A 27000-nucleotide genomic window follows, 5' to 3' on the forward strand; every position below is an offset into this window, starting at 1 on the left:
TTGAACTGTACTTTATTTGGTATTAAGATAGCCATGCTCTCTTTCTTTCCTTTTTTAAAGATTTTATTATTTATTTATTTATTTGGCAGAGACAGAGACAGCGAGAGAGGGAATGTAAGTAGGGGAGTAGGAGAGGGAGAAGCAGGCTTCACGCTGAGCAGGGAGCCCGATTCAGGGCTCAATCCCAGGACCCTGGTATCATGACCTGAGCCGAAGGCAGAGGCTTAACGACTGAGCCACCCAGGCACCCCACCATACTTTCTTTTGCTCCATGTTAGTGTACCGCATCTTTTCCCATCCACCCTATTACTTCCAATCTACCTAAATTGTTATAGTTGAAGTGAATTTCTTGTACACAGCCTATAGGCAGTTGTTTTTAAAAATCTACTGTGTGCAACCAGGCTTTTAACCGGTCTACTTAGAAAAAATCTACACTTAATGTGATTATTGATGTGTTATGGCTTAAATCCACCATTTAATTTTGTTCTTTTTGTTCATTCTGTTTCCTTTTTTCTACCTTCCTGTGGGTTACCTTAACATCTTACAGGATCCCATTGTGATTTGTCTACATTATCTTTTTGTATAGATTTGTGGTGGCTGCTCTGATATGCTGTTATCTATCTAGTATCTGATATTCATATTATCTATGCTATTATGTATGTTATCTACATAACTCATCACCATTTGCTGGCATCAACATTTTCCCAGTTTGTGTAAAAGTATAGACACCTCACCTCATGTTACATCCTTTTAGCTTCCTCATTTATATATGATTTCCTGAAATATTTATTCTAAGTACATTTAGAACTACATCAGACAGCATTATAATTTTTGCTTCCACTGTCAAACATAAGTCTGTAAAACTCAAGAGAAGAAAGGAAATGTATTCATCCACATTTTAATTCTTTTCATTGTTCTTTCCTTCTTACTGATGTTTTAGAACTCCTTTTTTTTTTTAAAGATTTTATTTATTTATTTGACAGACAGAGATCACAACTAGGCAGAGAGGTAGGCAGAGAGGGTGGGGGGAAGCAGGCTCCCTGTTGAGCAGAGAGCCTGATGTGGTGCTTGATCCCAGGACCCTGAAATCATGACCTGAGCCAAAGGCAGAGGCTTAACCCACTGAGCCACCCAGGTGCCCCATTAGAACTCCTTCTTTAATCATTTCCTTTTGTCCTGATATTCTTTTAGGGTAGGACTGCTCATTATAAAATCCTTTGGTTTTCTTCTATTGGAGAATTCTTGGTTCTTCCTTCATTCCTTAAGGACATTGTCACTGGACACAGAATTCTGGGTTGGTAGTTCTCCTTTTTCAACATCTGAAAAATGTTTCTCTCCTCCATGATTTCTGAAACTTGGTGGCATTTGAACTGTTTCTCCTATTGTAGGTATAATGTCAGATCTCTCTCACTGATTTCCTTGTCCTTGTCCTTGGTTTTCAGAAGTTTTACTATGATGTGTCTCAGAGTGAATTTCTTTGGTTTTATCCTATTTGGGATTTGTTCACATTGTTGAATCTATAGGGCTTTATGACCTCTGCCAAAATTTGGGACTTTTTCAATCATCATTTCATGTACTTTTTAGCTTCATGCACTTTCTCTTCTCTGTCTGGGACAGGTGACATATCCTGTGGCTGTAGCCACCAGGTCCCTTAGTTTCCATTCACTTTTATCAGTATATTATGTCTGTGTGGTTCAGACTGAGTACCTCTGTTTGTTTGTTTGTTTGTTTGTTTTGACAGAGTTTTAACTCATAACTCTGAGATCAAAACCTGAGCTGAGATCAGGAGTAGGATGCTTAATCGACTGAGCTACCCAAATGCCTCTGGGTACCTCTGTTCTATCTTCAAGTTCACCGAGTCTTCCTCTGACCCCTCCATGGAGTTCTGGTTTTTTTGTTTGTTTTTTTGTTTTTTTGTTTAATTATTTATTTAGTTGTTATTTATTTGGCTATTGTATTTTCACTGGGTTCTTCCTTTCATCTTCTCTTTCTTCGCTGAGACTTTTTCTTCCCTGGGACTTGCTATTTTCCTATTTGTTTCTAATGTGTTCATAACTTCTCACAGAAGCATTCTTATAAGAGCTGCCATATAAGATCTTCAGAGAAACATAATCAACAGAATGCATATATATTATTTAAAAATTGGCTCACAGGATTATGGAGGCTGAGAAGTTCCAAGATCCACAGCCAGCAAGCTGGAGACCCGGCAGAGTTGATGGTGTAAGCTCCGGTCTGAAAGCAGGCAGGTCTGAGACCCAAGAAAAGCCCATGTTTCAGTCCAGCCTGAAGGCCAGAAAAGACCAATGCCCCAGTTCAGGGTGGTCAAGGAGGAAGGGCGCCTTCTTGCTCACGGGAGGCCAGCCTTTTTATGCTCTTCAGGCCTTCCACTGATTAGGTAGCTGTTTTGGTCTGTGCCTGTTGGTGTTTCTGGATTGCTGGTTTCTTCGGTAGCAGGCCTCGGATATGAGGCAAAAATTAAAAAAAAAAAATCAAATCAGGGAAACAATCACCATGTTAATCCTTGGGTTCTGAGGTCCCTTGGGAGGTTGGTCTTCCTTCTCTCCACTGTTCAGAGTCTTCTTATATTCATTTTGTGTATAACACCCAGGGGGTTTATGAGATTCAGCAGTAAGAATAGGGTAAAGCATGCCTGTCCCTCTTCCCACACGAGGTTGTGGTTTTTTCAGGTTTCAAATTCTGTATTTGCCACTTGCTCACCATTTATAAGCTTGTGCAAGTTAAATTCTTTGTAGAGGGTGAGACTCTATTTTTCTTTTATAAACATAAAATGTACTATTGTCTCAGGGGTGCAGGTCTGTGAGTCATCATTCTTACACGATTCCCAGCCCTCACCGTAGCACATGCCCTCCCCAATGTCCACCATCCAGCCACCCCGTGCCCCCACCCCCTCCCCTCCAGCAGCCCTCAGTTTGTTTCCTGAGATTGAGAGTCTCTTAGGGTTTGTCTCCCTCTCTGGTTTCATCTTGCTCCATTTTTCCCTCCCTTCCCATGTGATCCTCTGTCTTGTTTCTCAAATTCCTCATATCAGGGAGATCATGTGATAATTGTCTTTCCTGGTTGGCTTATTTCGCTCAGCATAATACCCTCTTGTTCCATCCATGTCGTCGCAAATGGCAAGATTTGGGGGTTATTTGATGGCTACATAGTATCCCATTGTGTATATACACCACATCTCTATCTGTTCATCTGTGGATGGACATCTAGGTTCTTTCCATAGTTTGGCTGCTGTGGACGTAGCTGCTATGAACATTCGGGTGCACGTGCCCCTTTGGATCACTACATTTGCATCTTTAGGATAACACTGTTATTTTAAAAACATATATTAAATGCTGATGCATGGCCGCCCAAGTGGTCTTTGCCTTGACGGAAGGTTCTGGGGTTTCTGCGGTTCCGTTTTTGAGCACAAGGTTTCAGCGGGAGGACACCAAGCCCGCTCCCTCCTCCAAGATCCCAGGCGCGCCAGGTGTGCACGCGGCGTGGAGCGCAGAAGCATTTATTTAACAGCTATTCTGAGCCGGACGTTGTTCTGGGAGAACAAAACTAACCAAAGTCGCTGCCCAAGAAGTTCCTACTCTAGCAGGAGACTCACAATAAACAGACAGATAAGTGACCCGGGCTGCACCTAGAGGCGGCAAATGCAGAAGAGGCAACCGAAGCAGAAAGAACGAGAGAAGTAGGCAAGGAGCAGGAAGGGGCAGGGTTTGCAGATATGAGAGGGAGACCACTGAGAAGACAGCTCTGAGTAAAGCCCCGAGCGGCAGAGTCCGGAGAGCAGCATTCTAGACAGAGGAGCCATAGGTGCAGCGGTCCTGGGGAGGCACCTGTCCCGCGGGGGGCCAGCATTCTCTGCTCCCAAAACACACGGTGGGGCTGGCTCGTCCCTACTTGCCCCTGTCCTGCTGAGTCTGCAGAGAACCAAGGGCAGATGTGACCTGCTTCGTGGTTACAGGGGTGGGGAGGCCACCGCCGGTGATGCGTGACGATCGAGGAGTGGAAACCACCCGAGTGTCCCTCAAGGGAAGCGGTCAGAAGCCAGACAGAGCATCCCACGGGCCAGGGAAAGGCCAGCCGGGGAGCCGGGCTGTGAGCGGGGACCTGCCCCACGAGTACGAAGGGCTCTAGGTGGCCACACAGCGTGTGTAGGGTGATGCCGTCATCGTGGAGAAGAGCAAGGGAAGAAGCAAGCCCAGGCACCTGGAAGGGCCCACTCCCCCCCACCGCCCCGAGGTCGGGGAGGCCGGCGCTCCCTGCGCAGTCAGCACACTTCCACGTGGCTGCGGCTCTCTGAGACGCAGCTGCATTCATTTTTCTAGTAAAAATAGAAAATAGTGAAAGACTTTTCTTAAAGGATTTTTTAAAAAATAGAAAATAAAAGGTAATGGAAAATATTCATGATACCAAGGAAACATCAAATAATTAGAAATAAAGATAAGAAATCTGCAGCACCCACAGAAGAAAGAAACAGGGCACCTGGGTGGCTCAGTGGGTTAAGCCTCTGCCTTCGGCTCAGGTCATGGTCTCAGGGTCCTGGGATCGAGCCCCGCATCAGGCTCTCTGCTCAGTGGGGGGCCTGCTTCCTCCTCCCTCTGCTGCTCCCCCTGTTTGCAAACACTCTGTCTCTCTCTAATAAATGAACGAAATCTTTAGAAAGAAAAGAAAAGAAGAACGAAACAGAAAGATACACCATGTTTCTGGACTTCATTTCTTTTGTTTTTTTAAAAGTCTGTTCTTCCTTCGTCTAGGAGGCTCACAGAGTCCAGTCCCATCGGTACAGGGGCTTTAGAACTTGACCCCAATGTTCTTTGGGAAGGTGATGGCACAGGCACAAAACCCTGCTGAAGACCGTGGTGCTACACATGTGCATGGTCATTAGCCCCCGGGGGGAGGGTGGGGGCTGGAGCCACCGCCGTGGCTGGGATCCCAGCCCCCACGCAGCAGGACCCGGACACACCCGAGGAGCGATGACGTCACACACGTGTCATTTCTAACACACTCGTGTGACTGAGTGGATGGAGTCCTCATAGCCAGTCTTGAGACGAAGGGCAAATCTTTTGCAAAAATCGTGCCAAACACCAAAAAATATTCTGAATAAAGACATAAGTAACAAAAATGAAACACAATACAGAGATCAAGATGAATGTCTTTTTCCTCTTGGGATGGAAAGGAACGTTTAAAGTTCAGTAGGAAAACTAGAGATCACGAAAGAAAAAGCCACTGGATGTGACTTAACGATGCAGGACAGTCGCGTATACAAATAGCGCTGAACACGAAGACGTCCGCGACAAGCCCAGGAGAACGCTGGCGGCCGACACCCACAGATGACGTGAGAGTCAGTGTCTTTAATGTTCAAGCAGTGCTCGGATCAGTAAGGAAAGGACAGACAGTCGGGAGTGAGACCCAGCACAGCGGAGCCGGGTTCCCCCCTCCCCCCCCACCGCCCCCTCTTCCTGCCACCCCTGCCCAGCACAGTGGGGTGCTGTGGGGAAGGGTTGCTGCTCTGGGGCTCTGGGGCCAGTGTCCCTAGGAGGCCATCCAGAGGCAGGGAGGAGGCGGCAGTCCCCGTCTTAGCCAGGAGAGGGGGTTGTCTGGTCATTTTTGTGGGGGGCACCCGCTCGCACAGCTGGAAGTGCATCTGCCCTTTTCCACTCGGGTCACAGAGTGGCCTCGTCTGGGGTCTTCGGTGTCCGCAGGAGCACCAGGGACCCAGCTGGGAGGCTTGGCCGCCTCGTCTCTCCCCTCTGCCTCTGTGGCTGAAGCTCTGAGCCCAGCGTTGTTGGTCCCCTCAGCCCATGAGCCCAGGCCGGGGGCTGGCAGCTCCGCTCTGTCTTCCGAAGCCCGGTCACAGGGAGCCTCGGGAGAATCTGGCGGCCAGACGGGCCCAGGACATACTGTGTGCCTGTCCTTTGCCTGGGGGTTCATTTAGTCTCTGAGAAGTCCTAGAGGAAATGTGCTTGGCCCTCTGTCGCCCTTAACATGCTTAGCAAAGAACGTTCCCCTCCCAGCGCGTTTACAGACACGGCACGTGAAAGTGAGCTCACGGAACACCAGTTTGGGAAACCTGCTCCAGACCGAGCAGAGAGGCAGCCCCTCTGCCCAGGAGCCTGCCGTCCCAGGAGGGGAGTGACGGCTGTGAGCTCCGGCTGCCCGGGCACTGTCTCTCTGTCTCCTCGGCCTGACCGATCCACAGGCAGCCAGGACCCTCACCTGACATCTGGAGTAAAAGGAAAGGGTCCGGAACCCCAGCCCCCAGATGGACACTCGTGCCCGATCTCTTCCCAAACGTGCCTCAGGGCAGCGGTGCCGGCGTCTGCCCTTAGCCAGCTCTCCGGGGGACAGGCATCTCGGCCTCGGCTGCCAGTCCCCCTCTCTCGCTTCGTTTGCCCGAGAACCTTCTCCGGTTGCCTGGAGTGGGACCCCCGAGTCCCTCCTGCTATTTCTGGGACCACTGCAGAAACACAGAGGACAGCATGCGGGCTGACTTGGGGTGAGGCTGTCTCTCCCCAGCACCAGGACGTGAGCATCCAGCTTGCTTGGCACCTGGACCGGACTGGGAGTCCCTCTGGCTACTCGTGACCACCCCGCCCCGGCTGGCCTGGGGCCCCCCTGGAGTCTGGAGGATACCGCCTGCCCGAAAGCACCTGAACTTCCCCATCCTCCCCCCACCCCCGCCAGGATCAAGCTGTAGGTGACCCCGTCAGGCCGGAAGAGGGGGTTGGCAGCCCTAAGAGTGGCCCCAGGCACGTGGGTCCTCCTCCCATGCCTCCGTGGTCTGAGGCTGTGGGGGCGCCTGCAAAGGCTGTTGACGTGTTTGACCTGTGCCCACGCCCACCCCGCGGACGCCCCGGCCGTGGGAAGGCAGGGGAGTCAGGAGGCCCGGCCGGGGTTCACCTGGACAGCTTCGGAACAGGCCCCCGTGGGGCCTGGAGGAGGCCAGGGTACAACGCCGGGGCTCAGCCAGTACTTCCCACGGAGGTGGAGGAGCCTATTGTATGTCCTGCCCTTTGCTCCCACAGGGGACTCTCCACGTGTGAGATGTTAGGCTTCCTGGGGTTTCCACGGGCGAGAACAGGTGTCCAGAGATCCCCCGAGGCCTGGCACCCGCAGCCAGCAGGAGAAGCCCGTGTATCTCATGGTCTGGTCCTGGGCATGGTATTAGAACCTGAGCTGGTCACCGAGAGGCTAGCTCCTCTGGGGTCTGTCTCCAGACCACCAGGGCACCCACGCTCTGTGACCTCCTGCAGACCGCTGCAACAGGGTGCCCAGGGACCCCTAGACAGAGAGCAAGGTCCCTGCTTGGGAGCATCCTGGGGCCCAGAGAACAAGGTCCCTGCTTGGGAGCATCCTGGGGCCACACCAACACTTGTCCCCCACCCCGTGCAAAACGTTCTGTGAGCCTCCGCTCCACACGGTGAGGACCGGCGGCTCCTCCCCCCCCCCCCGATGCTCTTCCTGCCCCGTGAGCCCCCCAGCAAGAACATGGTCCCTTCCGCGGAGCCAGAACAGCCCCTGCAGCCCCGCAAGGAGCCCGGCGTCCTCCAGACTCTAGAACAAGGCGGAAGGGCCCAGAGGCTCAGCAGCGACGCTGGGGCCCAGCGTCCCTGTGATGGTCTCGTCCCCGGTGTCCTTACTAAATGACAGCCAAACGAAGCTAAGAAGAGGAGGAGAGAGCAACAGAGGCGGTTCCACTGCAAAAAATTAAGTTAAAATTAAAAAAAATTGGGGGCACTTGGGTGGCACCGTCGGTTAGGGATCCAACTTCCGGTTTTAGCTCAAGTCACAATCTCAGGGTCGTGGGATGGAGCCCCGCGTCGGGCTCCGCGCTCGGTGGGGAGTCTGCCCGGGGTTCTCTCTCTCCCTCTCTCTCTGCGCCCCTGCCCGTGCTCTCGCTCTCTCTAAAATAAATAAATAAATCTTTTTAAAAATGTTAAAAATCACAAATATACAATTTCAGAAAAAACTTTTAACTATTTATAAGGGTATCTTAAGTATCCCGTGCTTGCGTAACTAATATTATTATAATATCCACGTTACCCGAAGCATCCTACAGACCCCGTGCCGCCCCTGGCAAAACTCTGATGGCATTTTTCACAGAAATAGAACAAATTATCCCAAAATGTGTATGGAAACAGAACGGACCCCCCATGGCTAGAGCAATCCTGAGGAGGAAAAAAGCTGCAGACCTTTGTTTCCTGATTTCAAACTCTATCGTGGAGCCGTGATACTTAAAACGGTGCGAGAGCCACGTAAAACAGACACGCACTTCGGCAGACACACGTAGAACAGACAGCCCAGAAGTAAACCCGCGGCGTGTGGCCAAGTCCTTGATGACCAAGGAACGAAGAATATACAACGGGAAAAAGAGAGTCTCTCTTGTCACTGATGTTGGGACACTGGTCAGCCTCATGCCAAAGAATTAAACAGGGCCACTTTCTTCTACCACACAGAACAATAAACTCAAAAACGGGTTAAAGACTTGAGCGTTAAGAACCGAAACCTTAAAACTCCAAATTTGTAAATGTCCTACCTGATAAGGTGTCAATGTTCAAAACAGACAAGGGACACATATAACGCAATACCCGTAAAACAAGCAGTCCTGCGTAGGACCTCTTTTATCCAAACAAGACCGACAGACGTCCCACAGGCACACGAGAAGGTGCTCACTCTCAGGAATCAGGGAAATGCAAATCAAAACCATAGTGAGACCACCTCGCACTGTTCGCGTGTCGGCCAGGATCAAAAAGACAAGAATGCGGAGGACGGGAGCCCTCCTCCTGCTGGTGGGAACGCGAGCTGGGGCAGCCGCTCTGGAAAACAGTGCGGAGGGTCCTCAGAAAGTCGAGAATACAGCTGCCCTGTGACCCAGCAACCGCTCCTCCGCAGTCGCAAGAAAACAAAAACTCTGACTCAAAAAGCGGCGTGCAGCCCCGTGCTCACTGCGGCACGTGCGCAGCAGCCCAGACCTGGGAACCACCTAAGTGTCGGCGGGCGGATGGAGAGAAAACACACGGCGTGCGGACGGGGCTGCCGTGTGCCCTAAAAAGAAGGAAATCTTGCCATTTGCAACGTGGGAGGACCTTGAGGACATTATGCCGAGTGAGATAAGTCAGACAGAAAGACAGACCCCGTATGACCTCTTTTTTGTTTTGTCTAAATTTATTTAAATTCAATTAACACAGAGTGTATTAGCTAGTTTCAGAGGTTGGCGACTCGTCAGCAGCGTAGACACCCAGGTCGTCCCATGGCGAGCCCCCCTTCCTGCCCGTCCCCCAGTCACCACCCCCGCCCCCGCCCCCCCAGCGACCTTGTTCACTTCCCAGAGTTCAGCATCTCCTACGAGTTGTCTCTCTCTCTGTTTTGGTCTTAAGTTGATTCCCCCTTCCCTTCTCTTCCCCTGCATTCCTCTGTTCTGTTTCTTAAATTCTACATAGGAGTGAAACCCTGTCATTGCCTTCCCCATACGACCTCTCTTGGGTGTGAAATCGAAATGCACACACGCACACACGCACACACGCACGCACACACGCACGCACGCACACCCTGCGCTCAGGGCCGCGGAGAACGGGCTGGTGGTCGCTGGAGGTGGAGGACGAGGGGTCGGGTGACGAGATGGATGGAGGTGGCCAAAAGACGCACCGTTCCGGGTACAAAATAAGCAAAGTCGTGAGAACGTAGGGCACCGTGGGGACGACACTGACGACACCGCGCTGCTAAACAACAGGAATAATTCCAGCAAGTTCTGTGCTTTTACCTGTACAGTCGGCCCAGCCCGTAGTCCCGGCTTGCCAGACTGCACAGCGGCCCCGTTATCCTCTGTCATCGGGAGACAGCCTGGCAGGTGGAGGTCTGTCCCCACGCACGAGCCGCTGACACAGGCACCCACGCTGACCGGCCGCGGGGCACTCCCGTTTCCTCCGTTTCCCTCCTGTCCTTGTCCCTCCCAAGACCCCGTGGGACATTTCAGGTCTCATTTCGCAGCTGTCCCTGGGCTCCTCTTGGCTGTCACCATGGTGTGGACATCCTTAGCCTCTGCTGAGGACCTTGGCGGTTTGGAGAACGCCTGGGCGGGACCTTGCAGAAAGTCCGTCTACTGGAATCTTCCGCGGATGTTCTCACAGGTCAAGCGATTAGAGCTCGTGGGCTGTTGGGAGGAAGACCCCAGAGCGGGAGCGCCCTCCTTGTCGCTGAGGAAGTCAAGCCGGTCACCCAGCGGAGGGGGGTGTCCGTGCAGAGTTACCCCCCCACCATTCTGCACGTCTCACCGGAAAGTCACTGGCCCACATCCAAGCTGGGGGAAAGGGAGTCAATCCCCCTCCCCTGCATCACCCCAACATCTGCCCAGCGCTGTAACCGTCCTGAGGCTGGGCCCCTGCGGATCCCCAGGAGGGCCCAAAGGTGTCCCCCTCCCAACCACGGCCCCCCACCGGCTGTCCCTGGGCCCATCCCAGCCACAGTAAATGCCCCCGGCCCCTTTTTCCTCAGCCCCACTCTGGAAGCCACCCCCCAGCTACCCCAGCCAGCACAGAACTCCCTCACCCTGACCCTTGCCCCCCGCCTCCTCTGCGGGAGCCCCACCTCCACCCCAGCCCGGAGCACTGAGCCCCTAAGCCCCGCCCCCAGCACCCCGCCCCCACCCAGCTCCCTAGCTGCGCCCCAACTCCGCCCCCCTCCTCCCACACCCTAAACCTCCTCACCGAAGTGGCTCTTAACCCCGCCCATCCTGAGGACGGCCCTCCCCTCCCCCACGCACCCCGAACCCCCACCCAGTATGAGAGCCCGCCTGAGCCCTTCACCCTTCCACGCAGCACCCCCTGGCCGTGAGGGTTTCCTCACCCCTCCGCCGCCCCGCCCCCGCCCCCGCACGTCAGGCGTCACGTGGGAACCCCGCGCACCCCCCACCCCACTTCTCTCCTGCCGGTCCACACCCCTGGCCCCCTGTTCTTGGCCCGCAGGCGTTTTCTGGGAAGACCCTTGTGTCACGGTGTCATGGCTCTCTCGCCCGAGGGGACCCCGAGTGTGGAGGCCCTGGGCCACTCAGACCCCGAGCTGCCCCCCGAGGAGCCGTGGCAGGCCACCTGCGAAATCCGTGAGCCCTTCCTACTCCGGCCTCCTGCGCTGGGGGTGTCATAGGGGAGACCACAGGACGGGGTCTGGGGGACCCTGTGGGAGGAGAGAGCACGGAGGTGTCGGAGGGACCCACAGCTGGGGGTGGACCTGGGGCCCTCCAGCCCACCCCAGGCCCCCTGCCCTCGCCTTTGTGGAGAGAAGCCCATCGGGCCCTACACAGTGGCGGGGGCTCTGGGCCGGGAGGGACAGTCCACAGGGGACACACCGGGCCTCGGGGTATGATTGGAGCTCCCCACAGGTCTTCCTGGCCCGAGGTGCTGGGTCAGGAGGGGTAGGAGCTGGGTCAGGCGGGGTAGGCAGCAGTGTAGGGGAGGCTCAAGCTGGGTGATCAGGTGCGTCCCCCGTGCGGGGAGCCAGGGTTCCCAGGCAGAGGCCCAATGGCCGTTTTCTCCCTCCGTCCGGGTCCGTCTCCCGCGGGTCTCCGTGTGGTTGTCCCAGTCTTGGAGCCGGACGCGGAGCAGAGCGCGGATGTGATCGTGGTGGGCTCCAGCGAGCTGTCCGCGCCGGCTTCCCCGGCGCCCTGCAGAGGTGAGGGCTCATTCCAGTGCCGGTCCCTCCCCGAGGATGCCAGCCCCAGGCCTGGGCCATGTCTAAGGTGCCAGGCTTCTGGAATATTCACATGCCTGGCAGAGGCGGGGCGGCACCCCCCGCCCCCCGCCGCCCCTCAGTTCCCGTGAGATCAGGTCACCCTGTGACCCTGGGCCACGTTTACATGAGAGGAAGGCAGGAGAGGGAACCGTCCCCTTCTTGTTTCGTTTTTCAGAGCTTCTAGCGTATGAAGTCAAGGTGAACCAGAGAGACATAGAAGGTGAGCCCCGGCGGGGCTAGAGGGCCGGGTCAGCCAGCTGCGGCCAGCCTTGCTCAGCGTCTGGGAGAAGGCCGAGGCTGTTGTGAGGGTCCTGCCCCTCTCCCCGCACCCACCCCAGGGCCCCAAAGCTTCATTCCTGCGTCTCCCAGTGTAGTCCAGGAGTTACGCAACCTTCCCCACAGTGGAGATTGTCACTTTACTTTTCATTCCCCCAAAAAGAAACCCAGGACCCCACCTGGGGTACTGCCTCCCCTTTCCAGCATTAGGCAACCGTGAATCTCCTTTGTTTTCCTGTGGATTTGCGTTTACACTTGCATTTTCCAAAGATTTGTTCAGTGGAGAGAGCCAGCGCAGGTGGGGGGGGGCGGCCGGGAGGAGGGGCAGACAGAAGGGAGAGAATCTGAAGCCTACCGGCGCCCAGCACGGGGCACAGAGCCCCAGGCGGTCACTCTGAGGTCGTGACCCGACCCAAGCCCAAATCAGGCGTCAGTCCCTGACCCAGGGAGCCACGCACGCCCCCATATGCACTTTAGGGTCCGTTTGTCAATCTTTGCAAACAAAAGAACCCACACCCGAGAAGCCAGCTGGGACTCTGAGCGGGGAGTGTGCACGGTGGGGGGCGGGGGACCCGGCGCCGCGGCCAGGCCGAGCGCCCGAGCCGGGAGCAGGGGCTCCTGTCCCTCCTTGTGTTCCGGTTGCCGAGCGTGTCGCTCGTTCGCCGGTGCCGCGACCCCCGGTGTGACGCTGGGCCCTCAGACGTGTGCATCTGCTGCGGGAGCTTCCGGGTGCACACGCCGCACCCCCTGTTTGAGGGAGGCATGTGCGCCCCCTGCAAGGTACGCGGGGAGCCGAGGGGGGCCGTGCCGGGGGCCTCGGGGCCGGGGAGGTGCCAGCCCAGCTCTGCCCTCTGCAAGGACAAGTTTCTGGACTGTCTCTTCCTGTACGACGACGACGGGTACCAGTCCTACTGCTCCATCTGCTGCGCCGGGGAGACCCTGCTCATCTGTGAGAACCCCGACTGCACCCGGTGCGGCTGGGGGCGGGGCTGCGGCTGGGGGCGGGGCTCAGCGGGGGGTGGGGTGGCTCTGTGGGGGGGCTCTGTGGGGGGCTCAGAGGGGGGGCTCAGAGGGGGGCTCAGCCCGGGGAGGGGCCTCTGCGCAGCAAGTGGCTCAGAGCCCTGGTGGCGGGTTGCTGGGAGGGCAGTAGGACCTCCGTGCCGGGAGGGGGCCTCGACTTGGGGGGCGCTCAGAGCCGGCGGGAGGGCGGGACGGTGAGCCCCTGCCCACCATCTAGGGCTCGCCCAGCCTCTGGGTGCCTCAGTCGGAGTGTGGGGGGACGTGCCCCCAAGACGATTTCCATCTCCACCCCAGTGTCCTGTTTGGTGTGGAGCCTTGACGGTGGGGGGGGCGGGGGGTGTCGGGAGATCTGCGTCCCCGATTTTTCTCCTCACTGTTGTCAGTGCCAAGGCGTGCGGCAAGCTCAGTCATGAGTAGGGAAGTGACGCACACCCGCTCCCCGGGGACAGGCGGTCAGGCTCCGGGCCAGGCAGGGGCCACCCGCACCCCAGCTGCGGTCCCCCCCGGGCCACTGTACTGCCGTCTCCCTCCCACCTCCGGCTGGTGTCCTCACCCTCAGCTTGGCTGGGAGACCCTGACTTCCCGCAGCCGGAGCGGATTCTGCGGAATCTGCCGGAAATCGCAGCTCACGCCCCACACCGCTGTCTTCTGCAGACACTCGCTCCTGTCCCTCTGGGCTCCTGGGAGGGACTGGGCCCCGTTCCGGGGGACAGCTTATTCTCACCCCTGCCCCCTGGGAGCATGAGGGTGGCTTCTCCCTCGCTCCGAAGCCAGAGCCGGCTCCCGGCTGCCCGGTGGCCGAGGGAAGGCCGCGTCCGTGACCGTGACCGTTTGACTCTAGATGCTACTGCTTCGAGTGTGTGGACACGCTGGTGGGCCCCGGGACGTCGGGGAGGGTGCAGGCCATGAGCAACTGGGTGTGCTTCCTGTGCCTGCCCTTCCCCCGCAGCGGGCTCCTGCAGAGGCGGCAGAAGTGGCGGGGGTGGCTGAAGGCCTTCTGTGACCGGGAGTCGGTGAGGGGCAGCGAGGGGGCGGGGCGGGAGCGGGCGGGGGGCTGGGGGGTGCTGGGGGAAGCTGGGGACTGGGCTTCCAGGACTGATGGTGAAGCGCGGGGCTCTGACTGTCACATTTCTCTGCTACCAGCGGCTCTGAGAGCCGGGGATGAAACAGGCTTGAAGCAAGTGCCGTTGCCTCACTTTCCTCCCGGGGTCTGGTGGACGGGCTTCTTCCAAGCAGGGAGTGAGCTTTCACGGCGTGGGGGGCTGGGGCTCGGCAGAGGTGCGCCCCGAGTCCGGCAAGTGGGAGCAAACCCCGAGGCGGCCCGCATAGGCAGGGACGGAGCACAGCGGGGCACAGACAGGTCATGGACACAGGGCATGGATGCGGGACCTCTCGAGGGTGGAGGCCAGGAGCCGTGAGCTAGGCAGGAGCTGTGGGTCCATCCGAGTGAGCTGAGCCACGTCTTCCGAGTCCTAGCCCGTGGTTCCTGGGACGGGGGCCCATGTTGGAACTGGGGTCTGTGTGGGCGCGATTTAGCTCCGGGTCTCCGGGTGAGGTCATCCTGCTTGGGGAGCCCCTGCAAGGCACTGACAGGTGTAGGAGACAGGGATGGAGATACCCAGAGGGAAGCCAGCCACGCGACCCCGGGAGAGCGGTGGGAGGGACCGTCTGCCAGCCAAGGAGCTCTTGCCGGCACAGGGACGCTGGGCAGGAGGACTTCCCTCGGAGTCCCCGGAAGGAGCCAGACCAGCTGCACCCGGACTTGGGGCTTCTGGGTCTCCAGAGCTAACGCACAGGAGTGGTTTTAGGCCGCAGCTTGTATTTCGTGTTATGGCAGCCCCAGGAAGCTAGGACGGAAGCGTGGTCACTCTGGGGGAGCAAGCAGGGACAGCAAGCAACCCACACCCAGATCTGCCAAAACTGGGCACCCCTCCAGCTCCCCCAGCCTCCCGCTCCCCACCAGGCTCCAGCTCCTTCTGGAGGTTGGGCAGAGTCTTCTCAGGCAGCAGGACTCACCCCGTGGACGTGGGAAGAGGGCAGACCCCCAGCTCCGTGGAGTGGGCTTTCTGGGGCGGCGGCTGTGTGGTGGGAAGCAGGTGGGGTGACGGGGCTGCCCACCGCCCCCCAGGATGTGCCAGAGCCACCGTCTCACGGGCAGGGCCGGGGGTGCCAGCAGGCTGGGAGAGAGCTGTACCGACCCTGGGGTGCTTCCCTCTCTCCGCGGGCTCCCCTCTATCCTGGGACCCGGGGTGGCCCGGGGCACCCTTACCCAGCTGCTCGACCACAACATTTCTGGGAACACCCGCACCTCCTTGCTGGTCACCTGGCACCGGGTGGGCCTGTCAGGCGCCTGGCTTTGCCCGGGGGAAGGGACAGCTTGTGCTCCACGCCCGAGGGGCCTTATGGTGCTTCTTGGAAACAGAAGTGCACGCGATCCTAGTAGAACCTTCTCCCCACCCCATCGGTGCCGTCCGTCCGGAGCGGCAGACAGCACGCTTGTCAGCTGCAGGAAGTTCCCCGCAGAAAGGAAATGGAGTTGGTGTCAGAAGTGGTTTCAGGCTGGCTGGGGGCAGGAGGAAGGAGCTCCCCACCCCCGCAGCTGCAGCAGGGGACCAGGACGCCCCCAGGGTCCATCAGAGCCACTGCCCTCCTCACACGCACGTCACCTCCGAGCTCGCCAGCCCCCACCCATCGGCTCCAGCCCCGGAACAGACCCTTCTGCACGCCAGAGTGGGCAGCGGCCACAGCGGCTGGTGGGGTCGCCTGCTCAGGCCTGGGCGCCGCTAGACGGCAGCTTGATGCCCTGTTCGTGGGACACCGGAACCCCCAAGTGCATCCTCCTGGAGGCAGGGGCCCTGGGGTGTTTGATGCACAAGGGGGCGTCCTGGAGGGGCAGGTGGGCGTCCTCCGTGAGCTCTCCTGTCCTTTGTCCTCAGCTGGGAGCTCGCAGAGCTGCCCTGTGGCTCGGGGACCACCTGGAGAGCCCACGTGGGAAAGGAGTGAAGTCGGGGAATCCCACTGTCATACCTACTCAGGATCCCCCCAGAAGCCCAGAGGAAGTACTTCCTCTCGGGATCCACTTTCCTTCTTCTGCCATCAGGAAAAGTCCCTCGCTCCTGCCTTCTCTGTGCTCAAGATGACCCGGCGGGGTGGGGGGGGTTCAGGGCTGGGCACCTCAGCCAGGGAGGGCACCTGGGGTGGGGGCAGGGCCAGCCTAGCCTGGAGGTGCGTTCAGGGGTATCTCCCTCGGTCGGGAAATGCCTCTGCAGGACCAGAAACACTTGAACTCGCGCCTCACGGGCTCTGCAGCCGTCACCCCGAGAACTGTGTTTTTCGTAGAATTCGCTGGAGACGTATAAAACAGTGCCCGTGTGGAAGAGAGAGCCAGTCCGGGTGCTGTCCCTCTTTGGGGACATCAGGAGAGGTGAGTGTAGTGAGGCCTGTGGGTCCTGCCCTGGGGACGGACCCGAGAATGTTCCCTGAGGGTCAGGCGGCAGGCGGGCGGGTGAGGATCCCGGGGCTCCCTCCTGGGAGGTGGGAGTTGGTGGGAAATGTCCCGAAGTGGGCCCAGGTGGTCCTCCTAGAGGGGCCCACCGGCCGCGGCCCGCCCACGGCCACCGAACACGAAGTCCACTCCGACCTCGCCGCGTGCCTGACCGCCCCACAGGGCTGCCCAGCTCTCCTTCTCTACACAGATAGATCCCCAGCTTGCCGGCCATGTGACGCCTTCCAGGCTTGCTGGGGGTCCTGCCCCCGCCCCACGGTCCCTGCACTGACCCCCTCCTGCTGGTGCCTTTGGAAATCCTGGACTCTTCTGGGCCCAGTAGACATAAGAGGAACCCACAAAAACACTTCTTAGTCTCTGGCCAAATGGAATCGGGAGATTCATTCATTCCATTCTGGGCCCTGTGCTCGGCCTTGTGCACTGCGGCCAAGGCGGCCCACGGGCACCACGCTCGGACCAGGGGCCTGTGGCCAGAGCGGGCAGCGGCCGCAGCGGCCGGTGGAAAGAGCCGGGAGTCACCGCCCCGGCCTCCCCACCCCGAGGCTGCTTCCCTTGGTCTAGTCGGTGAGGTCCCTTCTGGACTCCTCTTCCCGGCCGCAGGCCGAGGGCTCCCGCCACGACGCCCACGTGTCCCACAGCTGGCCGGGTGACATCAGCCAGAACACCACGGCCTGGCGGGCTTCCTAAGCCAGAGCCCGACACCGCAGCCCCGGAAGGCCTGGTTTTGCAACAAATCCCTTGACTTTCTTAAGTCAGCACGGGCTTGGCCTGTAGCGTCGCACACAGTGTCGTCCTCAGCCCCCGGCAGCTCCCGAACCAGCGAGCGTTTGCTCGTGTTTTCGGATCAGCCATTGGCCGTTTCGCACTGCGGGGGTCACGCACCGGCCCTTCCGTGCCCTCCTCTTGTCTCCCCGCGCAGAGCTTGTGAGTCTGGGCTTCCTGGAGAGCGGCTCCATCCCGGGGGGACTGAAGCACCTGGACGATGTCACAGATGTCGTGAGGAAGGACGTAAGTGCTGCCGCGTGCCCCCCGGTGCCAGGACGAGCGCGGTGTGTGGGAGATCCGGGGGTAGGGGGCGGCGGGTGGCAGGGATGGCACCGCAAGGCAGGGGAGAGAGGAGAGGGCCGTGTTCATGGGCCCCACGCTGCCCACAGCCCAGAGCAGAGCTGTGGGCCCGACGTTCCCGCCAAGGCGCGGAGATCCCAGGGGCCACTCCCAGCACCGGGGACAGCACGGCCCAGGCAGTGGGCTCCAGCCCCACCTGGGGTCTCAAAGAAAGTCTGGAACCCAGCAGCTTGTCGCTGGGGGCACTCTCCGAACACAGTGATGGAATGTTCTGGCTCCCTCGAAGCTGTCTCTTGCTGGCTGGGGCAGCGGCCTGGGAGGAAGTGCCTTGAGATGACTCAGGAGGCCCCACTCTGCCAGCAGCCCTTTGCGGCTGACGGGAGGGGGCTGGGCAGCTTCCCCTGGTGGCCCCGGGGCAGGAGGACCTGGTCTGCCCGTCTGTGGCGCAGGAGAGGTTGCTGAGAGCCACCAGCCGTGGGCAGGGCGTCTGGGCCGGGAGTGTCGGCTGCCGAAGGGGGCGGCCGGCCACGAGGAGGGGCCCACGTGGGGTTGGGCTCTCCCTGCCCCACGGCTCTGCCCCCCGTCAGGCCTGGAGCTGGTGGTCGGAGGGACTGTCCCTCCTCTCTGGCTGCGCCTGGGGAAGCCGGGCAGCCTCATTGCATCCCGGGCCCCCCTGCCCCAAAGCTGGTGCGGTCTCTTCGTGGGGCACACCGGAACCCCACACCGTTAAACACCATGCCCACGGGCCTCCTCCAAGACCCCCGTCTGCCCTCATCCCATCCTCTTTAGAAGAACCCCCGTGGGGCCTTTCTGGAGCCCGACCCTGTGTGATGCTTCTCCCAGACCCCAGGGCAAGGTCCTTCCTCAAGGGTAAGACAGGGCGTGGGACAGGCTGGTGACACGAGGCCTCCCCTGCCCAGGGCATCTCCCTGCCCCTCAGCTAAGCTCGCGGACACCCGCCTTCCCCGCGGTTGGGAACAAGGCGGGAGCTCCGTCTTCTGTGGCAAACCTCGTCGATAGTCCCGTGACGCCTGCGATCACGTGTGGCGGCGTTCCTGACGCAGTACTGGAGACCTGTGCTCTCTCCGGGGCCCCGGGGACGCCTGTTCCAGCAAGCCCGGCTCAGGCGTGCGAGGCATCCCGCCGCGCCCCACGCCGCCCCTCCGGCCTCACTTCCTTTCGCGAGGCCCGTGACACGGGCCAGGCTGTTGGCAGCCCCTCCTAGAGGTGGGGCGCGGCGGTCCGCACCTGCACCTGCTGCGGCTTCCCCGGATGGGGGCTCTGGTCCAGGCTGGAGGGGGCCGGCAGCTGTGGGGGGCCTGGGGGGCCTCGTTTAGACTCGGTTTTTCTCCGTGCAAAACTTCACGGCCCCAGGTTCCGGGGCGAGCGGCTGTCTGTGGGGACCGTCAGCCCACACTCGGCTTCTCGCCCTGACGCCCTCTCTTCTGTGCAGACACCCCTGCCGTCCCTGAGCCCAGCGCCAGACGCCCCCTGGGGGGGACACGGGGACTGGCTGGAGGGAACACAAGGATTAGGGGCATATCATGGGATGTGGGCTCTTGGTTAGCCGCTCAGGGCGGTCGGAAATCCAGTCGTCAGGCATCTGGGTTTCTCATGAATTTCTTTATTTAGTAGAATGAGAGCCTAGAACTGTCCGCGGGAATCCCTCCGGCCCCGGAGAGGGGTCGTTGGGTCCCTGTCGTTGAAGAGCGTCCTTCTGTTGTCTGCCCGGGTGTGAGCGGAGGGGGATTTTGTCTTTTTCCGTGGGCCTGTAGCCGCTGACGGCCGCTGACGGCTGCCGGGGAAGGTGGTGGCCAGCGGTCGGCTCCGGGCCTCCGGCTGTCACGTCAGGCGCACAGAATCCGTGTGAATCCTAGCCAGTCCCTGTGCCGACCTTCCCTGGGCGCTTCTGTAGGACACAGAGGGGTCACCTCAGACCCCACGTGCCCTGCAGGGTGCTGGCCTCTCCTCAGAGGACAGAGGCTGGGCTCCGCGTGTCCCCAAGGCCGGGGCCACCAAGAGCCACCGTGGCAGGTCGGACCTGGTGGGCCTCACTGTCCCACCAGGGCCCTGTGGGGTCTCGACCTCATCGCACGCCACCCACCTGGACACACGGGGTGCCCGCTGCTGTAGGGGCTCTTGGGCTCTGCGAGCCTGTGGCAGGACAGGGCTGCCCCGCACGGCCGTCGGCAGTATGCCTGTCTCCGGCAGGTGGAAGCGTGGGGCCCGTTTGACCTCGTGTACGGCGCCACACCCCCCGTCGGCCAGGCCTGCGACCACCCGCCAGGTAAGACACGGCGGCCCGCCCGCGGCCCGGTCCTCCTGTGTCCACCGTCCTGTACCTGAGCGCCGGCAGCCTGTCCCTACACACAGCCGTCCCCGGGCCTCCCCCGCACGAGCAGCCTGCCCCCGTGGCGGGTACGGTCTGCTGGGTTTGAGCCCCGGGAAGCCACACGGCACCGGGCAGTGGCGGTGGGGAATCTGTCACCCCAGAAGCTGCCTGGGCCCCACCTGCCGTGCGCCCTGTCTCTGTCTCCCGTGCTCTGCGGGACGCATTCTTGGGAGGACACAGACAAGCTCTTTGCTCGCAGGCACTTCTTGCCCTGTGCTGCTTTAAGTGCCTCGGTCCTTTCCTGATGCGGGCGCGCTGGGGGAGGCTGGGGTCGGCACCCGGGGCACACGGACCCCAGGGCCCTTGAGGCCCAGTCACTCTGGAGGGGACAGGCCTGCCCTGGGGAGCACGTGAGGGCCCGGGCCGGGCCAGGCCAGCCACACCGGAATGGCCTTCCCACGGTCCCCCCTGCCTCCCCAGCCCCTCAGCACCCCCTCCCCACACCTGTCCACCCTCCCCAACCCCTTAGCCTCCCCTTCCACCGCACCCCTCACCGGGCACCCCCACCCCCCACACCCCCCAGCGTGGTACCTGTTCCAGTTCCACCGCGTCCTGCAGTACGCCAGGCCCAGCCCGGGCAGCCGGCAGCCCTTCTTCTGGATGTTCGTGGACAATCTGGTGCTGAGCCAAGATGACCGGCGCGTGGCCACTCGCTTCCTGGAGGTACGAGCCACAGTCCGGGAGGGCGTCCGGCCGGGTCAGGGTGGCCTCCCCGGGGACAGCAGGGCTCACGGCCCCACCCGGAGCCTCCCCTTCTCGGGGCTCAGGAGGGCCCACTGCTCTCCCGAGGCACAGACCCCGCTGTGGCCTTGCGGGGCGTCCCGCAGCCCGTGGTTCCTGCACTTCCTTCCGCGCATGCCAGCGTGGGGCTCCCGTCCGTGCCCAGAAACACCTCCTTAGGCCGCGGACGCGGGCACACGCCACACACGTGCACAGAACCACACGTGCCTTCGGCCTCTGGGCGCCAACAGCCTTGGGTGTTCTCTCTGCCCCCCTGAGTTCTGACCCTGAGAGCGGCCTCCCTGGGCTCCCCTGGCCAGGGCCCTCCCGGCACTGACCCCTGGACAGGACACCCTTGGGGCCTGGCGTCGCCTCTCAGGACGACCCCCCCACACTCACAGCGGAAAGCTCCCGGCCACCGAGCCCTGTCCCCTCGCCTGGCTGCCTCGGGGGTGCTTTACGCAATGCCTCAGATCTGCGGAGGGTTTCTCCCGAACCAGCCGCTCCGAGCCCCTCCGCTGCGGACCGGCCCCCCTCGTTTGCCGCTTCAATGGCGTGTCTTGTGTGGGTTTACTTCGCTCAGTCGCAAAAAAGAACCGATGCAGGGCGTGTGTGGGCGTCTGTGGGACGGACCCGGGGGCCGTGCGTGCGCCAAGGGCTGTCATCCTCGCGGCTGCGACCCTCCGCCGGAGGGGCAGTCCCGGCCCCCAGCCCCCCGCGGAGACACGGGCCCACGGGGGTGCGCACTCTTCCTGGCAGTCCTGCTGTGTGGGGACCTGGGTGCCCCCGAGATTTTCCGGACCTTCCGCCTTGCCGTCCGGCGGGTTCGGATGTGTGCGGGACTCACGGCGCTGTCCGTCGGGCTCCTTCGGCTCCGCGGCCTCATCGCGTCACCTTGAGGGTCACGGCGGTTTCTGGCCGACGCGGTTAGACTTTCTGGGTGTCTGGGCCTGTCCTCTGCAGAGAGCCGTCGACTCGTCCGACGTCACGCCTGCAGGGCCCTGCCCTTCCTCGTGGTGCAGGCGCCTGCCGGCCGCTGTCGGAGCGCAGCGTTGGCGGGACACCATCGGGGTCTGCCTGTCCCAGAGATGGGTCCCGCGCTCCCTGCGCCCCGTGTTTTCTCCAACACCCCCGTCTTGCCGTGCGCGCGCGTTCCTGCCGGGGTGGGGAGACCTCGACGTGCCGCACGTGGTACCGTGTGTTTTCGCCTGGCGGGTGACCGGTGCTCTGCACAAACGTTCACAACAGCCGCCTGCCGGCTTCCAAAGGAGAGAAAGCTTCGTCCCAGAACCCCGCAGACACAGGCGGGCACGGCACGCGCACGTCGCTGAGGGTAGTCGGGGCGACAGACGAGGACGAGGCGATCAGGGGCTGACGACACGCAGCCTTCTCAGCGGGGGGGGGGCCCGTGGAGACACCCAGGGTGGGTCCCCACAGACAGGCCCGGGCGGGGCGTCCTCTCCACAGCGGAGACTTCCGCTGACCGTCCCCGGAAGGGCCGTGTTTCTAGGGCCTGTGACGGGGTCTGAGGTTAAACATTTGCTCACCTACGTGCAGTTTGGAGTGCGGCATTTCCACGTTCTTGTGTCTCCACGTCCTCCAGGATCCCGGGCTGTGTGTCTGCCTCCCCTCGGGGATTCCGTCCTGGGCGGCCAGCCCTGCCCGGAGCAGGAGGGGATGTGAGACGAGATTCGTAGCCCTCGGTGTCCAGAACGGAAGGGCCGGCTCTGACCTGGAGGCCTGACCACGTGTTGTAGAGAACCGGGCTCCCGGGGCTGCTCACGAGCCTCATTCCCCGGCCGCCTGGGCAGGTCTCGGTGGTGGGTTCTGGGGGACACACCAAGAAACATCTGTCTCTGCGGAACAGGCAGCTACTGTGTGTCTCTCCCCACCGGGCCTGTGTGTGCAGGAGGAGGCCCGTGTGTCCACAGCGATGGGCTTGGGAACGGTGCTCACGGGCCGACTCAGCCTGTGTCCTGCTGGGTGTCAGGGACCAAGGGGCTTCCTGCCTCAGTTTCTCCTTGATGCCTCCTCCCTCCTGTGGCTCCCCCTCCCATTGGTGGAGGGTCCGTCTCCCTCGCTCCCCACCCCATGCTTCAGGGGCTCCAGGATCCAGGCAGCCCCCTCGGCGCCCGAGGCCGGCCTTTCAGAAAACTCTTCTCCCGGCAAAGCCTTTTATCTTCCCAAAGCAAAACAGCCTTGGCAGCAAGACCGCAGACGTCACTGTCCTGCAGGGGGGTCTTCCTCTGTGCTGGAGCGGAGGGGAACCCGCGCCTGCGACCCAGGGGAACGAGGACATGGGAAGTCCACCCGAGAGAACTTTGACGACACCATCTCAGCCTCTTTCCCTCCCGAGGTCATAAAGGGAAACAAGCGACCACAAGCGCGGTAGCCGGAGACACTGTCAGGAGGGCCCGACGTGGTGCCCAGGGAGGCTGAGGCCTGCCGGCGCCGTGGGGCCAGAGGTCATCCCCGATTCCCCAGCCGACATTCCCACCCCGCAGGCCGACCCCGTGACCATCCAGGACGTCTGCGGCCAAGCCGTCCAGGACGCCGTGCACGTGTGGAGCAACATCCCGGCTGTGAGAAGGTTCCCTGCGCGCCACGGCCCACGGGAGCTTGGGGGGTGCCAGAGGGGCTGGGGGGCACTGGTACGGCGTTGGTTTCACCAAAGGAACACAGAGCCCTGCCCGGGCGGCCTCCTTGCCCAGGCCAGGGGCTGGGTCTGGCGGGCCTTAGGTCCACGCCCCAAATTCAGGGCAAGATCAAGGTCAGGAACACCCGCTCCCTCACGGGGGGCCTCTCCCCAGCTGCTTGCGCGGGGCCCGTCCCGGCTCCTCCCCGCGGGGCTTTGCGGTGCTTCCCCGAGTCCCAGGAAGAGAGTCCCCGCTCCCAGACACACGTCACCTGGCCACGTGCGCCTCCCCGCAGCCCCTTGAAGCTGTGCCCTGCCCCGCACGCCCCACGCCCGCACACCCCACACCTGCACGCTCATCCACCCCTGCGCACGCTCATCCACACCCCTGCGCACGCTCACTCACACTTTCTCGCTCAGGCAGCCTCACCCACGATGCATTTCTGGGCTGTGTGAACAACACACCAGGCAGGTGTGTGATAGGATCCAAGCGAAGTCGTGTCTTTTCCCGACAGCTTCTGGACACTTCTGTCCACCCGCCTCCCAATGCCGGCACGCCCTGGCAGGTGCTCACGCCCCGGCAGGTGCTCACGGCAGAGCCCGCCCGGCCCGGCCCTCGCCAGACCCACACTGGGTTCAGAGCTTAGGGGAGCCCAGGGGAAGCAGCGTCCACACGTTTTCCGAGCCTTGACCGCCTTGACCGTCAGGCCGCCCCTTCTGGCCCCCCCACTGCGCGCTCAGCGCCCTTCCCCCTCTTCCCCTCTTGGGGGGCAGCAGGCGGGGGCTAGGGAGATGCAGGTGCCCGGGGAAGCGCTGGGGCTCCTGGTTCCCAGAGACGGAGCGTATTCACAGGGCGCTTTCCCTCAGGCTCACGTTGTCTCCGGGGAGACGCGACAGCCTCACGCTCGCCCGCCGCAAGCGGGAGCATTTTGCCGACAGACAGCCGGGGGCGGGGGGCTGCCCGGGGAAGCATCTGGGGAGGGGACTGGGACTGGCACTTGTTTTCTGGCTCCTCATTTGTGCCCTTAATCCCCAAAGTAAACCCAGAGGAGTTCCCGACCGTGGTGGGGTGCCTGGGAGCCCGAGACGGGGGCGCAGGGTGGGGGGCCGGCTGCAGCGCCTGGAAGCTGGGAGCCCCGCCGTCTGCTCAGACTGCAAGGCAGGCGGTGTGCGTCTCCCCCGAGGCCGGCCCCCCATGCAGGGCCTCCAGCGCCGGCCACCGCAGGAGCCTCAAGGACCTGCTCCATATGGCTCGGCTCTCAGGAACAGGGGATCCCCGGGAATGCCGCACGGCAGTTTGCCCAACCTTGCCCACTGGGTCCTGCCCTTTCTTCTGCGTGGTTCCCTCCGCGATGGCCTCTTCCCACGGGAAGTGGACCTGCTGAGCTGGGGCCAGGGTACCAGCTCCTCCCTGGGGGGGCTGGGGGGGGCCATCACGTCCCTACCGCCAGGACCGGTCATCGTCTACCGCTGGCTGGGAGAGGCCCCAGAAGGGCCAGGGCTTCTAAGGACGCTTCTCTTAGAGACCTCTGGGTCGTTAGCAGGACGGGCACCAGCAACTTCCCCATGTGCCGCCCCCCCTGCCGGCCCCCCCACTCTGGTCCCCGGGGCCGTGGGCAGCTCGGGGTGGAAATGATCCTCCATCTCCCCCCGCAGCAGGCACTCGGCCCTGGCTTCCCATGACGAACTGTCCCTGCTGGCTCCGGACAGGCAGAGGACGAAGCCCCCAGGCCAGGGACCGGCCAAGCTGGTGAAGAATTGTTTTCTCCCCCTGAGAGAATATTTCAAGTATTTTCAACAGAACTCACTTCCTCTTTAGAAATGATTTATTTTACTATGAAGAAAAAAGACTTTTGTTAGAACCAGGCAACTTTCCTTACATTGTTTCTATTTTCCTTTCAAATTATTATTTTGTTTGCTTGATTTTGGATTTTCCAAGGTTGCCACAGGCGTGTCTTCCCTTTGGGTGTGGTGATGAGGACCCAGCCTTGCGGTGCCCTTCTCCGAGGTGGGGGGGCGGTGACGTTCCCAGCCCCCGACCGTTACGAAGCATGTTTGCTGCTGAAAATGTTTCTGTGTGCCGGTTGAGAAGTTAAAAATATATTTATCGTGCTGGTTATGGGTCACATTCTTGTGTTTCTGTGTGTAAGGCTGGCCTCGACTGTATCCTGGGGGACGGGATGGGTCTGGGGTCGGGGGAGATGAGCGGACCTGTTGTCCTGAGCGGGCGTGGCCCGCGTTCCCTCGGTGCCCTTGGCCATGCTGGCACGTGACCGCCGTAGGCCGTGATCGCGAAAACCACCCAGACCGACGACAGCCGCAAGAAATCGCAGAATGCTACACTCGGCAAGCAAAGGGAGCACGGACAGAAGGACAGAGCAGGGCGCTCAGAGGCCAGATGCGAGTGCGAGGCACAAGCCCGCTGGGGCCCCTCGCACGAGAGGGACTTGCTCGCAGAAGGCAGGACCCCTGCTCTACCCGGTCGGTCGCAGAGCTGGCTTCAAGTCACACGTGATGAACCCCAAAGGGATCTTTCCCGATGAGCCCGGGAATCCCCCAGGGATGCAGATTAGATGGTAACAGACAGCTTGTCCTGGGCGTCCGGGCAGGGGCGACGAGCCCCCGGGGCCCGTGTCCGCGCTGGGAGCCGCGTGCACACCTTGCAGAGGAAAAGCGGGGCTAAAATTGGACCTCCTGAAGGTCGTTTTAAAAAAGTATCTTGAAGTAGAATATTCGTGGTAAGGATTAATTTTATGTTCTGACTCGGCTGGGCCACGGGGTCCTGATATTTGCTCCAATGTTATTCTGGATGTTTCCGTGAAGGTTATGTTTAAATTGGTGGGCCCTGAATGGAGCAGATGACCTTCCACGACGTGGGGGCAGGCGGTCTGCAGGCCTGTGCCACCCCACCAAGCCGTACGCTGAAGTCCGAACCCCCAGGACGGTGGTGTCAGGACACGTTTGGGGCGGTGACTTGGGAATGGGACCAGTGGCCTCATCGAAGAGGCCCAGAGTGGTTCCCTGCCCCCCGTGCCGTATGGGGACGCCACATGGGGACGCCACGTGAGGGTGCGCGACAGGTGTGTGGCCAGGAGGAGGACTGTCACCCGCTCGGCCCGCCCCAGGCCTGGGACTTGCAGCTTCCAGAGCTGTGGGCCGCACGTCTCTGCCATTCAGAAGCCACCAGTGTGTGCTGTCTTGTTACAGCGGCCCGGGGGCCTGAGACAGCGGGCCTCTGCCCACCCGAGAAGGCTTGAGGGGAACAGGTTGACCTCTGAGCAGGGCCCTCTCCGGCAGACGGCCTGTGGACTCTGGCGACCCCCCTCCCCGGGTCTCTGGCCACCCAGCGCGCCCCCCACATTTTGGATTTATCCCGCCTTGGTAGTTCCGCGAGCCCATCCTTGCCATCGGTTGTAGAGAAGCCTGTCTAATACAGAAGTCCTCCCTGAGTCCACATAAACCCTCTCTCATGGGTGGACAGGACAGTCCCTGGGCTTTGGGGTACCAGGTCTAGGGGCCAGGGGTGAATTTAGCAAGATGAGTAACAAAACCGAGATCAGAGGTGTCTGAGTGGCTCAGTCCGTGAAGCGTCGTGATCCGAGGTTCCTGGGATCGATGCGAAGCTCTGGGCCAGACCATGACCGCACCCCAGGA

General features: G+C 60.8%; 1 protein-coding gene across 1 annotated transcript; it reads left to right on the top strand.

Moving 5' to 3' along the window:
- The first annotated feature begins 11522 nt into the window (after positions 1–11522).
- On the top strand, positions 11523–25247 carry DNMT3L (DNA methyltransferase 3 like). The gene is given in 13 exon segments (XM_044251800.1): positions 11523–11673; positions 11909–11953; positions 12710–12789; positions 12868–12980; positions 13871–14042; positions 15539–15541; positions 16369–16453; positions 17454–17542; positions 19811–19886; positions 20515–20654; positions 23216–23301; positions 25003–25139; positions 25142–25247. Coding segments are annotated over 13 exon segments (1242 nt in total). The 3' UTR covers positions 25207–25247.
- Positions 25248–27000: the final 1753 nt, after the last annotated feature.

The sequence above is a fragment of the Neovison vison genome, chromosome 6 (assembly GCF_020171115.1).
Source record: "Neovison vison isolate M4711 chromosome 6, ASM_NN_V1, whole genome shotgun sequence".
Taxonomy (NCBI): Eukaryota; Metazoa; Chordata; class Mammalia; order Carnivora; family Mustelidae; genus Neogale; species Neogale vison.